Here is a 14,942-nt window from a genome sequence, read left to right as displayed (position 1 = left end):
GTGGTGCCATTTAATTTGCCATATTATTTCTTTATGCTCTTTTTTCACAATTTTTCTATACTGATTGATCTTCAGGTCAACTTTTTGTACACACATTTTAATGAAATCTTATTTATAAACAGATTCTCCTTACTATATATGTGTAATAACAAGTGTGTTATGATGGCCCTAGACTGCTCACCTGATTTTCACAGCTGGTTTAAACAATTTTTTGTGCTGGGTCAAGCAAGGAATAGGTCTCTGGAGTTATTTTGAAATTGAGACTGCACATTGGGACAAAAAGATTTTTAGAGCTTCTACTACATACATACAGGAAAACTATATACATAATTATACATTATAGGAAACTGTAACAACTCCCTCTTGTAGCTGTGTTCACAACATGGAATAATTCAAACAGTTCATAATTATAGGGTCCTCCAAGGAACAATTCTGTGAAATTTATAATTTCAAACTCAAACCAGTGGTTTTGGAGAACAAGTACATAAATTTTACAGTGCAACTTGCAGTAACAGACCACCTTAGGGAAAGCAGAAAGTGGTCTCTTAACACAAATGGTCTCTTAACACAATGTAATTTGTTCTTTATAAACACAAAAGGGAACTGAACAAGGCAGTTTGAAAGACAGCTATATCCCCCGCCACTGTTATGGATAGTGAAAGGGTTGATGGTATTGGGTGGAACCATTAAACATTTGAGTTGTGACCTTGACCTTAAGCTGGCTGGGGTGAATTTTGAATTCTGCATTGTCTTGATAAGGGGAATATTACAGCCTTAGTCATATTATAATCCTCCAAGGGGTTTAGGAGATACAGAGCAGACATAAAATGGAAGGCTCAAACCTTTGACTTGAGTTGTGACCTTGACCTTGAGCCAACATGGCTGACTCATGAGTTCTGCACATTGTCTTGATGAGGTGATAAATTGACCCAAGTTTCATGAAAATCCTTCAAGGGGTTTAAGAGATACAGAGGAGACACAAAATGGAAGGCTCAAACATTTGAACCAGAGTTGTGACCTTGACCTTAAGCTGACACGGCTGACTCGTGAGTTCTGAACATTGTCTTGATGAGGTGATCATTTGACCAAAGATTCTTGAAATTCCTTCAAGGGGTTTAGGATACACAGAGCGGACACAAAATGGAAGGCTCAAACATTTGACCCTGAGTTGTGACCTTAACCTTGAGGCGACATGGCTGACTGACGGGTTCTGCACATCGTCTTGATGAGGTGATCATTTGACCCAAGTTTCATGATTATCCTTCAAGGGGTTTAGGAGATTACACAGCGGACACAAAATGGAAGGCTCAAACCTTTGACCTTTAGTTGTGACCTTGACCTTGAGCCAACATGGCTGACTCATGAATTCTGCACATTGTCTTCATGAATCGATCATTTGACCCAAGTTTCATGATTATCCTTCAAGGGGTTTAGGAGAAACAGAGCAAGCATGAAATGGAAGGCTCAAACCTTTGACCTTGAGTTGTGACCTTGACCTTGAGCCAATATGGCTGACTCATAGGTTCTGCACATCGTCTTGATGAGGTGATTATTTGACCAAAGTTTCATGATTATCAGTCGAGGGGTTTAGGAGATACAGAGCGGACACAAAATGGAAGGCTCAAACCTTTGACCTTGAGTTGTGACCTTGACCTTGAGCCAACATGGCTGACTCATGGGTTCTGCACATTGTCTTGATGAGGAGATCATTTGACCCAAGTTTCATGAAAATCCTTCAAGGGGTTTAGAAGATACAGAGGACACCAAATGTTACGGAAGGACGGAAGATGGAAGGACGAAAGGATGGACAGAGACCATTCCTATAACCCTCCACCACTGGTGGCAGGGAATTAACAAGAGGGCCAAGTTGGCCCTAGGTCGCTCACCTGAAAAACACACCATAACACAACATAACAGTGCAAACATGTTTGACCTAGTGATTTCATGGAAAAAAATATTCTGATCAATTATCATTCAAATTGTAGCAAAAACCTCGAGTATAAACAAGTATTTTCTTTGATTTGACCTAGTGATCTAGTTTTTGACCCAAGATGATCCATATTTGAACTTGACCTAGATTTCATCAAGGCTATCATTCTGACCAAATTTCATCAAGATCAATTGAAAAATACAGCCTCTATCGCATACACAAGGTTTTTCTTTGATTTGACCTAGTGACCTAGTTTTAAACCCTAGACAACCCATATTCGAACTTGACCTAGATTTCATCAAGGCAACCATTCCGACTAAATTTCATGAAAATCCAGTGTAAAATGCAGCCCCTATTGCATACAAAAGGTTTTGCTTTGATTTGACCTAGTGACCTAGTTTTTGAACCCAGATGACCAATATTCAAACTTGACCTAGATTTCATCAAAGCAATCATTCTAACCAAAATTCATGAAGATTAATTGAAAAATACAGCCTCTATCGCATACACATGGTTTTTCTTTATTTTGACCTAGTGACCTATTTTTTGACCCCAGATGACCCATTTTCGAACTCGGCCTAGATTTCATCAAGGTAATCATTATGATCAAAATTCATGAAGACTAACTGAAAAATACAACCTCTATCGCATACACAAGGTTTTTCTTTGATTTGATCTAGTGACCTATTTTTTGACCCCAGATGACCCATTTTCGAACTCGGCCTAGATTTCATCAAGGTTATCATTCTGACCATAAAAATTCATGAAGACTTATTGAAAAATACAGCCTCTATTGCATACACAAAGTTTTTCTTTGATCTGATCCAGTGACCTAGTTTTTGACCCCAGATGACCCATTTTCGAACTCGGCCTAGATTTCATCAAGGTTATCATTCTGACCAAATTTCATAAAGATCAGATGAAAAATACAGCCTCTATCACATACACAAGCTAAATGTTGACAGACGGCAGACAGACAGACAGACAGACAGACAGACAGACAGACAACGGACGACGGACATCGAGTGATCACAAAAATTACCTGAGCAGGTGAGCTAAAAAGTGGTCTTTTAATGCAAGTGGTCCCTTAACACACTCGGTCTCTCGAATAAGTTTCACTGTATTACTATATTTTTTAGCTCTTGCGGCAATGTCTTCTCTGATGCATAATAAAATTCTGAATAATCTTGTTAGAGGCTCAAATGGGGACAAAAACAGGCAAATTTCTAAGCAGTTTGACTGAAACTTGCTTGGTGGTTTAGGGGATGCTCTTTAAAGGCATTGCATATGACAAGTGGATGGACAAGACATGCAACAATCTTAAAAGCCAACTAAGAATAGTTTGTTCTCAGGTGAGCTAAAAGTATAAAGATAACTATTAAAGCACTATCTGAAAAGGTAGATTCTTTCTCGGTAAAAATTTCCTTTGTTGTTTTTCATTATTGTACTGGTAATCAGTAATATATCTTTGCATAATTGCTCCAAGTCTAACATAAAACAGGTCTCCCATCTTATTTCATTTCTAAAACTAAACTTTTGTTTGTCTAAAACTAAACATTTGTTTGTCTAAATTGGCTTAAACCCCAATTCTGAACAGAAATGCATATTTACTGAACTGTGGTCGGTTAATTTAACCTGTGTTCTTGGATTCCATACAAGAACTGACTTGCTCTTCACAAATACCTGACAACTTCTCCACATGAATCAGAGGTGGCGGACAAGACTTAAGACATAATGTCTTCTGTCAACAAGTCAAGGATAACATTCCCCTGTGACTCTGGGGCTCGGACAATAAAATTCTAAATTGACAGTTTTGCGTCCTGTCTACTGAGCTAACCTGAAGAAGGATCAACTGACACAGGAAAGAAGAACCTGAGAATCTGAAACATTTATGTGATTTAAGGACAAGCTATTCTTTTGTGACTACAAATTCTCTTTATTGTTCTGCACTTAAGATGTTTCACCTTTGATTATGGCAAAAACTTTAATGACTTACTGATTAACAAAATGATTTTCTTAATTGTGAATAAATGCATAATTAAGCTATGACAAAAAGAAGATCAAATTCTTTTTAGAAATGAAAACATGTAATGTTAAAGTCCCTTTAAACACGGTATTAATCAAACATCAAATGAAACACAAATCTAAATAAATACATCAAATACATGAATGTTTAAAGTAGAAACCAAACCTTGTGAACATCATATCCCTCATATAAATGGGCTCTTCCTTGCATCAGGACCACCTGGCGTCCTTTTAATGTACCAAACACTAGCCTGCCTGCATGACCTGGAACTATAAACAACAACATCTACTGTACTCTTTCTACACAGGAATACTGTCTTCCTCTTCACATTAACTTTACAGTCAAACTTCGTTTGCTCGTACTCGGATAATTTGTACACAAACCCGTTGGCCAAACTTATCGTCCGGTCCCAGCATAATATTTTTATAATAAATATTTTTCTGTGGCTCAAACTACCAATAACTCGAACAAATTTTACTTGTCCCGTTGAGTTCGAGAGAACGAAGTTCGACTGTATATCCTTTAAAAGATATGGAGGAAAACCAATCTTTGTTTCAGTGATGGAAAAATATATTTTCCCCCTGGCAGAGAAAGTGTACAATTGTCTGATCATGTGCCAGGGTTAGATATTCCTATCTTTCCTGCTCTCGGGATGACCATAGTCTAAAATAGTGTGCACTTAAGTTCCTTCACTATAGTATTGAGCATCTTATGACATCGGACCCGAATCTATCTATTTTTAAAGTGATATACAAAAAAAAAAAGAAGATTTTACATGTCTGCCTGTGAATGGCAGCCTGGTATAACTTGGTTTCTCATTTCATGCTATCCCTGCGGTAGGTAAAACCCTGTCCTACACTGGCAGGCATGTACGACTATATAAGCTTTCACTGAGTAGACACTACTGTGACCATACACAATATTTTCAAGATAGGTGAAGCCACGAGTGAAAGAATAAAATATGATGTTCACGAGTTAAAGATGTTTTCTTCTTACACATCACTGAAACACAAACTGTCATTTTATTTTCATAATTACCAATCTTTTCAGTGGTTCAAACAAGATTTTACCCATTTTACAAAAGTAACCTTATCTGCAATATCATGACATCACAGTTCCATAAGACTGACAGCTACTTCATTTTGTTAGGTAGGTGCACATTTTTTATGTTTGTGCAGTAATTATGCACACCTTTGACTTTAGTGAAGTATGTATCTTTTTAAATATTCCTAATCATTTAAAACTCATTTCATTCCGCTTTAAAGTTTATTTCCATTTCACTGAAAAATGTATTTAATGTTTTCCGCTGTGAAAATATCAGATACATTTTTGCTGTAATATTTAAATGATCCACTGAAAAACAAGAAATAACATAAATGAAATGCAAAATATATTCACTATAACTGGCATTATTGTCCCACACCTTCTATAGATACCAGCAAATGACAGGTATGACAGGTTCTACTGTACCATGTCAAATATGACACATAATCAAATCCGGTTGTTGTTTTTTTTTTTTGCAATAATTTAAAACTATTCCATAGTTGGAAATAATGGGAAAGTGAAAATTTTAAAAATGCTTCTTTAGTTATTTCACCAAAACTCTTTAACTCATAAATTCACCTATTTTCTGTCATGTAATCAAAATCAAAGCATTATAAATGCCATAATTTATAATGAATATATCTGACACTGTTTCAAACTGATTTACAAAAAAAAATTACTTATATTTTGTTGAATTTGAATGTAATGTATTTATCAACTGCATACCCCCCTCCCCCACAAAACACTGCAAAATTATTGTTAATATCAAGAGAACTTGAATAATAACATGTCGCCATTACTGTTTTATAGCTACATATTACATTGAAAGTATTGTGATAATGTGTCATTTCGACCGGATTCATACTAATAAGTTTTGATAATGTGGCAGTTGAGTCCAATAAGTCCAGGGGTGTTCAAAGATCTATTGTAAAGCAAATTATTGGATTTACCTGTATTGGAAAATAAACAGTGTCAATTGTATTGAGGTCAACTGCCACATTATCAAAGTTTATTAGTATGTACTGTTACACCAAAGAAAAATAAATAAATCTGTCATGATATATCCTGCTGTGTTGAATGTTTTAAAGCTACACGCCCAAAGTTTAGGTGAAATTTTTCAACACGTAATGTTCGTTTCCACCAAGTTTGGAATGGAATGTATTATAAGAATATCTTGTAAAAATCTTGTCAATAAGTTTGTACCACTAGTCACTTTCAGAGTAGTCACTTTTTATGGATTTCGCCTAAAATGTGTGGGTTAGTCCCTTTAATCTTTATCATGCTGGACACGATTGTACTGCTTTTGCGACCACTGTAGATCATGATCAGCCTGCACATTCATTTTCGCCATTCAGTCAGTATCTTTTTGGTAAGCACCCCTTTTCTCAGTTAATGGTACTGTCCAAATTGAAAGATGGCCAAGTTCATTATAAAATTTTTTGGCAGGGTCAGGGTTAATACCGAAATGTCAATCATGCACCATCTAGGTTACAGGTTACATTGTGGTTAACAGGACATAATTTACCCTATAAACATGCACATATCAAAACAAAACATCAGTACCACTATGTTTTCCTTGCATGTACGTTATGTCTTTGTGGAATATTTACAAGCAAATCAAGGTGAAACCCTTCAAAAAAGTTAAATTGTGGGAACATTGCCAGGCCCTTTCAGCCGGGCCAAACACCTGGCTAAAATCTATAAAATTTCTTGAATTACTTGAATTTTAAACATTTTGTGACTGATTTTCATCTAGTTGTATAAATTTTATTTTGTGTGTTCACAAAAACCTCTGCAATCTTCACATACTGTTCCCACATTTCTACAAAACAAGTCTGATAAAATTAATGTTTTTGCCAACTAATTAAAACCCCACCTATGTGAAATTGAAACAATTGAAACAATTATGAACATGACACTGGAATGACTATACTCTCTTTCATCTTTACACATAAAGCTTAGAGAACAGTTGCCTACACACCTTTGTGTCCAACAAATCACCTTTTTGTATAGATCTACAAGAATAGGACACACATATGAGCATAAGACAGTTCCTCCACCATCAACAGAGGGTGAACAGCTGCTTGAGGTCGACAGAACTTAGCTATTCAAAAACTGGTTAACTTTACAGAAATATAGATATCTACAAATAAAAGTACAAAGTTCAACAACTTTGAATCATAGAGTACAGAATTCCTCACAAGATAAACTAGAATGTGCCCCCACTGGTACATTTGTCACAAATAAGGGGAAATAATTCAAATGTTTGCAGTCTTAATGGAGTATAGCCTCAAAAACATTTTATGAAAAGGATTCATTATTCTATACCATATATACTTTTTGAGCAATGAGCATCACAAACAAAAAATCCACTATTTGGGCTATTTCAAGGGCCATAACTCTGTAATAAACGCTAAGATTCTCAAGAAGAATACCAAGTGTGCAAGGTCACATTATGATAAAGACTCAAGCAAGGTTTCATGAATTTACCTTAAATACTTTTTGAGCTAGGCACATAATTAGGTGAAAATGTGCATTTTTTGACTATTTCAGGGGCCATAACTTTAAAAATAGGAGAAGGAGCCAACAAAAAAATAAGAGGTGTGCAATTTCATATCATGATAAAGACTCATGTAAGTTTTCATCCATTTATATCATATATTTTTTGAGCTAAGTGCGTCACAAGGTGAAAATGTGCATTTTTGACTATTTCAGGGGCCATAACTCTGAAAACAGGGGGCGGAGGCAGACAAAAAATAGGAGGTGTGCAAGTTCATATCATGATAAAGACTCATGCAAGGTTTAATAAATTTGTATTAAATACTTTTTGAGCTAGGCGCGTCACAAGGTAAAAATGTGCATTTTTTACTATTTCAGGGGCCATAACTCTGGAAATATGAGGTGGAGCCAGACAAAAAATAGGAGGTGTGCAAGTTCATATCATGATAAAGACTCATGCAAGGTTTCATGAATCTATATCAAATACTTTTTGAGCTAGGTGTGTCACAATGTGAAAATGTGCATTTTTTACTATTTCAGGGGCCATAACTCTGGAAATGGGGGGCAGAGCCAGACGAAAAATAGGAGGTGCGCAAGTTCATATCATGATAAAGACTCGTGCAAGGTTTCATCAATTTATATCAAATACTTTTTGAGCTAGGCACATCACGAACTTCGGACGGACACACGCACGGACAAGAGCAAATCTATATGCCCCCACCACTCATGGGGGGGGGGTCACAAAAAGTGCCAAAACAGGGGCAAAACTTTGTTATATAGCAGGTAATAGCAGCTGTGTATTTCATGCCAAACATCACAGAAAACAGGTAAGTGAAATTTCAGATTCTATGCCTGCATGTGGTTCCTGAGTTTCCAGCATACATACAAAAACTTTACCAACACTTGCTCAGTCAAAAAAGGGCATAACTTTGTTAACTACAAACAAGAATTATGGAACCTGCACACTGCCTGTCAGGTCATAATAGTAAACAAGTTAACCCTTCCCACTAGTGATTGCTGAGATACAATTAACCAATACAATTGGTGTAAAAAAGGGGCATAACTTTGTAAAAAAAGTAAAAAAGATTTATGGAACCTGTGCCGACAGAATCATGACAGTGAACAAGTATGTGGAGTTTCAATCCAGTCCCACTTGTGGTCATTAAGATATAAGCTTACATCGAAAAAGTTAACCATGTTTGGACATCAATACCAACAAACAGGTGAATTCAAATAGCCCTATAAATATGTTATTCAAGTAAGTACACTAAAATGGAGGTCATTAAACGTCTACATTTGGTTAGTCCAAACTGCATGCAAAAGCATTAGTGATAATACTTGGCAAACAATCCTGCAAATATTCTTTCATAATATATGTATAAACCTTTAAACTACAAAAACACATATTCCCTTCCTCATAATGGCCAGGCAGAAGGATAATAAACAGTTATATAGTTTGCTGTGACCTTGAACTTTAGGTAAATGAACCAAAAAAGAGAGGTCACCTGCTGACCACATGATATCATCCTAAAGGGACTGAGCAATATATGTTCAGTTATTGACCAATATAGGAATTAAATCATAGTATCAAATCAGGTAGCTGTTATAATGTACAAATGTAGCCCTAGAATTCACTGCACTTTCGTTCAAAGTGTTAGGGAAGCTACTGATGCATGCAAACACCATAATATGAAGTTTAAAGGCCATAAGCACAATCCTGCATTTATTGATTGAAAATTTCATGTCAATATCTCTATGACCTTGACTACTTGACCTTATATGTAATGACCCTTTAAGCAAAAGGGATCATCAACAGCTCTTAACAAGAGAATTCTCGACAAAAAACTCCACAAATCCTAGCCATTAAAGGACAACTGCGGGATAAAGATAACTCTTTTTCACAGAGGGTGTGTGTGTGTGTAGAGGGGTGGGTGGGGGGGGGGGTCTAGTGATCTAATCCAGAGCCTTAACAAAGCTATTACCTTCCTCATGATCCAATCCTGATCCTGGTTAAGGAAACAGAGGAGTTTAGTTAAACATGTTAGTAAATTTTTATACTCTACATTTATATTTCATTTCCAAAGACTGTTATTGAAACTGTTAGAGATGGATCACATAATTTCTAATCAGTAAATCAAAAGGCTTGAATCCCTGACAGGGGCCTCCACTGCTGGCATGTTGTCTCTGATGATTCACTGATAACAATGCATTGAAGGTCATTACTTCTATAGGAAGTTGTCAGTTAATGCTTTGAACAGGTTAATTTGTTAATGGAATCCAGGAACATTGGTAATCATATATTTTAGTGGCTTCAGAACTTAATTGAAATACTGTTAACAAAAACAAACTTTTAACAAGAGGGTCATGATGACCCTGGATCGCTCACCTGAGTAATATAAGCTACATGTTTCAAATGTCAAACTGATGATAAAATATTAAGAAAGTCAGTAGGTCACATTCATGGTCAATGAAAGTTTTACAATTTGTTTGCAAAACTGTGTATGTCATCAAAATTTCAAGACTGTATCTTAAAAAACAAGAAAGCAGGTCAGTAGGTCAAGGTCACAGTCAAGTGACATCATATTACTTGGGGTCATCAGGTAATTATAATTAAACAGTCTTGGAAATAGGATCAGATGATTTTTTAATATTTTTCCTATATAACTCGCATAATAACTAAGTGACCCCAGGGCGGGGCCTCTTTTAACCCCAGGGGCATAATTTGAACAATTTTGGAAGAGGACTACTAGACAATGCATCATACCAAAAATCAAAAGCCTAGGTCGTATGGTTTCAGACAAGAATATTTTTAAAGCTTTTTCCTATATAAGTCTATATAAAACTTGGGACCCCCTGGGCAGGGCCTCTTTTCACCTAAGGGGTAGAATTTGAACAATTTTGGTTGAGGACCATAAGACAATGCTACAAACCAAATATCAAAGATCTAAGTGTTGTGGTTTCAGACAAGAAGATTTTTAAACTTGTTTTCCTATATAAGTCTATGGAAAGCTTGGGACACCCCAAGGGGGGGGGGCCCCAAATTTAACCCTAGGGGGATAATTTGAATAATCTTGCTAGAGGACCACTAGATGATGCTACATACCAAATATCAAAGCCCTAGGCCATGTGGTTTTGTACAAGAATATTTTCAAAGTTTTCCCTATATTAGTCTATATAAACCATGTGACCCCCGGGGCGGGGCCATATTTGACCCTAGGGGGATAATTTGAACAATCTTGGTAGAGGACCACTAGATGATGCGACATACCAAATATCAAAGCCCTAGGCCATGTGGTTTTTCAAAGTTTTCCCTATATAAGTCTATATAAACCATGTGACCCCTGGGGCGGGGCCATATTTGACCCTAGGGTAATAATCTGAAAATTTTTGATAGAGGACCACTAGATGATGCTACACACCAGATATCAAAGCCCTAGGTCCTGTGGTTTTGGACGAGAAGATTTTTAAAGTTTTTCGTTCCGGTTGCCATGGCAACCAGAGTTCTGCATAGCATTCAATTCTTTGAACAATTTTGAAAGGGGGCCACCCAAGGATCATTCATGGAATTCAATTCTTTGAACAATTTTGAAAGGGGGCCACCCAAGGATCATTCCTGTGAAGTTTGGTGTAATTCTGCCCAGTGGTTTTCAAGAAGAAGATTTTTTCAGAAAATGTTGATGGACACATGACACACGACGGACGACGGACATTGAGCCTTTGGCTCAGGTGACCTAAAAATGCAGTAAGACATGTTAGTTTGTTTTTTTTTTTAAAGAAAACAAGAAAAACCCAAAGATAATGTCCAAGAAACACAAATATACAGATCAAGCAACCATCCCAAAGACAAACAAGAGCCGTCAGGGGACAGTGCGCTCGACTACTCTCAGTGCTAATGATAGTATAATGTAAGCTTTGAGTAAAACTATAACATTACAATAAGCATATTCTAAATCGAAAAGGGGCCATAATTCAGTCAAAATGCTTGATAGAGTTGCCGCCTCCTTTTTACAGACTGGGGTCATGATGGTAAACAAGTATGCAAAATATGAAAGCAATATCTCAATGGACTTTGAAATTATTTGGGGTGGTACGCAAACTTTAACATTTATTCTAAGTCGAAAAGGGGCCATAATTCAGTCAAAATGCTTGATAGAGTTGCCTCCTCCTTTTTAGAGACTGGGGTCATGATGGTAAACAAGTATGCAAAATATCAAAGCAATATCTCAATGGACTTTGAAAATATTTGGGGTGGTACGCAAACTTTAACATTTGTGTGATGCTCACGCTCATGCTCACGCTAACGCTCACGCCAACGCTAGGGCGAGTAGAATAGCTCCCCTATTCTTCGAATAGTCAAGCTAAAAATTAATGAAGGTTTCCTCTCTTATTCCAGGCTTTCAAGTGACTTTGATGAAAAAGTAGGAGAAAAGTAGGAGTCTCTGATATAAAAAAGTAGGAGAAAAGTAGGAATCTGATGATAAATAGTAGGAACTTATGAGAACAAACTCGCCAGTTTTAGAACAAAAGCATCACCAGTGAAGTGCATAGCGCCAAGAGGGGGTAGGTATGGGAGGGGGCCTCTGTCCAAGTTGGGGTAAGGATGAGTGGGGTCTCTCCCTGAATATTTTTGATATAATTTCTAAGTTCTGAAGTACTGGATGGGTACTACCCTTCTTTCAGGGGTGGGGTTGGGTGTCAGGGGGCTGTCCCCTAGGAAAATATTGAAATACAGGTATGAAATGGTGGGGCTCTGGTGCATTTTTTTTGTTTAAATTTTGAGGTATTGGATGAGGTATCCCAGTCATTTTAGGGGGGGGGGCAGAGGGCTCTCCCCACTGGAAAATTTTGAAATACAGGTACGAAATGGTGGGCTCTGGGTGCATTTTTTGTCTAAATTTTGAGGTATAGGAAGAAGTATCCCATTCATTTTAGTGGGGTCAGGGGGGCTCTTTCCCTGGAAAATTGTTAAATACAGGTATAATATGGTGGGCCCTGGTGCATTTTTGAGTCTAAATTTTGAGGTATGGGAGGAGGTATCCCAGTTTTTTAAGGTGGGTCAGTGTGCTCTCCTGGAAAATTTTGAAATATAGGTATGAAATGGAGGCCTCTGGTGCACTTTTCGGTCTAAATTTTGAGAAAACATTAATCCTCAGCCAAAATAGTTGGGTGCAACTCTGATGAGTATAGGTCACTTCTCAGCAAACTGGGGGAAGGGAGGGGGTGGGGGGCATGGCACCCTCTTCTTTCCAGCCCTTGATCTGGGCCTTAATCTTGTACATTTACTCACAATTACACAGCAGCACAATATATAAGGTTTTCCTATTTTCATGATGCTTTGAGGTCCCCATTATACATAGCTACCTGCAACCTCTTATGCTCCAATATCAAGGTCTGTATTCAACTCACATAATGAACTGTCAGCAGGTTTCTGCATGCATAAGAGGTCACCAGCAGCATATCAAAGGTCTCTAGAGCCTCACCAGTACACCATCAGTCCTTACATTATGTAACAAAATTCATTATACAAATAGACTAAAAACAGTTGTTAACATATTTTTCTTCTTTAGATAAAAAAGTAGGAATAGTAGGAGTTTTTTTCAAAAAAAGGAAAAAAGTAGGAACAGACCTAAAAAGTAGGAAAAGTAGAAAAAAGTTGGACTACTTGAAAACCTGTTTTTTCTTAAGGCAATATGGCCCAGCAATACTACCTTTGTGTTTCAGATCTCAGACCTACAACATAAAATCTCCCCCACCCCACCTTACATATTTTATACCTCAACAGATGTACACCATACTTCAAACTTCAAGAAACACATGGTTATTTACCCCCTATTGTAAAATTACTGGTTATGACTGTTATACATAAAAACCCACAAAACACTGACTCGGTAGACTAGCCACTAGACTGATTTTATAAATGTTGATATAAAATTTCATTTTTTTTAAAAATAATTTTCTTCAAATAATGCTTCAAAGAGACAAAACCTAGTATTTTCTAAGTGTAGACATGTTAAGATGCTGAACTTAGAATATAGACTTGCTACATTTACTACAGTTGGGATAAAAAGTACAGTACATCCTCTGAAGAATGAACACCTAATACATGTTTGTCACATATAGGTTTGTATTCTTGAGAAGTAAATTTACTATGAATATTATAGGGCTGTCATTGATTGGGTCTTAGGCGTATCCGCGATACCGATATATCAGAAGACAAATATCGACGATACATCGATATATTGATTATTAAGTTAGATTAACGACCTATTTGTTCAATGCATACTATATACCTTCCTGTAAATGCTATTGTAGTTTTATTGCCTACTTTCCATATTTCTGTTTGATTGTGTGTATTTGTATTTATAAAATAAAGAAATACATAAAAATTAATAACATCTTTCATTTTATTTGCCTTCACTCCTTTTTTTGCATTTATCCAAATTTACAATTTTGTGAACTTTAGTTGTTTTTTAGGGTCTGAGTGTTTATTTGGGTAGTTTTTTCTCTCTGTAAAATATCGATTTTTGAAAATGGGAATCGATAATCGATCGACAAAAAAATATCGTTGATACATCGATATCGTTTCTATCGATGACAGCCCTAGAATATTATATAAAGGAAATAAATATACCTGCCTTTCGAGGGTGGTATATATGCTCCTCTGATAAAGAAGTGTCATTGGCAGAGGATATACTTTATTATAAAACATAATATAAAACAGTCTAGAAGCTAATTTACCAGAGATGATGAAAAAACACTGAATTATTTTGCTTTTACCTGTGCTGACTGGAAAACCTTCAATATCTGCATACTCAATAATCTCTACATCCTTAAGCATGTCTGCAAGTCCACCTAGCCCAGACCCGCAAATAATGCCTATATGGGGGCGACTTTTCACCCTGCCTAGTACAGACCGTGCTATCCTCTCCACATCTTCATATGCATACCTGAAATACCAGATTACCAATTTTTATTTGAAAGCAGCAAACTGTGAAATCATTAAATTTCGCCAACGTAAATTTTAGTGTTTTTTTTTAAATTCTAGGATAAAATAAATACATGTAATTAAATAATCCGACTTCGTATAAAGATCTGACGGCTGCCCATTCAAATTCATCTTCTTGTGTAATCAGATTTCCAATATTGCTATTTTTATTTACACCAATCTATTTTTATTTGAACCAATCAGACAACTTGTTTCAACAAACATTTGGCTTAACCTTCAAAATGGCACAAACATTCAAACACAAAACAGACCACAATGTGCTGTTCCTAGGTGCGGATACAGCCATAATGAAATTATCTTCTTTTTTATTTTTATTTTATTGCGTCACAATTTAGAAATTACAAGATGTGGTCGTCGTAAGGATTATAAACCTGTGATAATCACATATCAAAAATTGGAGCCCAACAAGGATGAATACAGATTTTTTTTTATAACTT

At 36.4% G+C, this 14,942-nt stretch overlaps 1 protein-coding gene across 8 annotated transcripts in view; it reads right to left on the bottom strand.

The window, feature by feature from the left end:
• LOC128557762 (purine nucleoside phosphorylase-like) overlaps nt 1-14,942 on the bottom strand; it is a 48,821-nt gene that overhangs the window by 12,838 nt on the left and 21,041 nt on the right. For 7 of the 8 annotated variants that reach the window (XM_053545981.1, XM_053545975.1, XM_053545979.1 and 4 more), the window contains 3 exons: nt 14,277-14,446; nt 9,482-9,505; nt 4,122-4,225 (listed from right to left, as the gene is read on the bottom strand). In XM_053545981.1, coding sequence (XP_053401956.1) covers nt 4,122-4,225; nt 9,482-9,505; nt 14,277-14,446 — 298 coding nt within the window. The remainder of the gene's footprint in view (nt 1-4,121; nt 4,226-9,481; nt 9,506-14,276; nt 14,447-14,942) is intronic. The other variant, XM_053545980.1, reaches the window with a different exon arrangement.

The sequence above is a fragment of the Mercenaria mercenaria genome, chromosome 6 (genome assembly GCF_021730395.1).
Source record: "Mercenaria mercenaria strain notata chromosome 6, MADL_Memer_1, whole genome shotgun sequence".
Lineage (NCBI taxonomy): Eukaryota > Metazoa > Mollusca > Bivalvia > Venerida > Veneridae > Mercenaria > Mercenaria mercenaria.
This window is presented reverse-complemented; position numbering and strand designations above follow the sequence as displayed.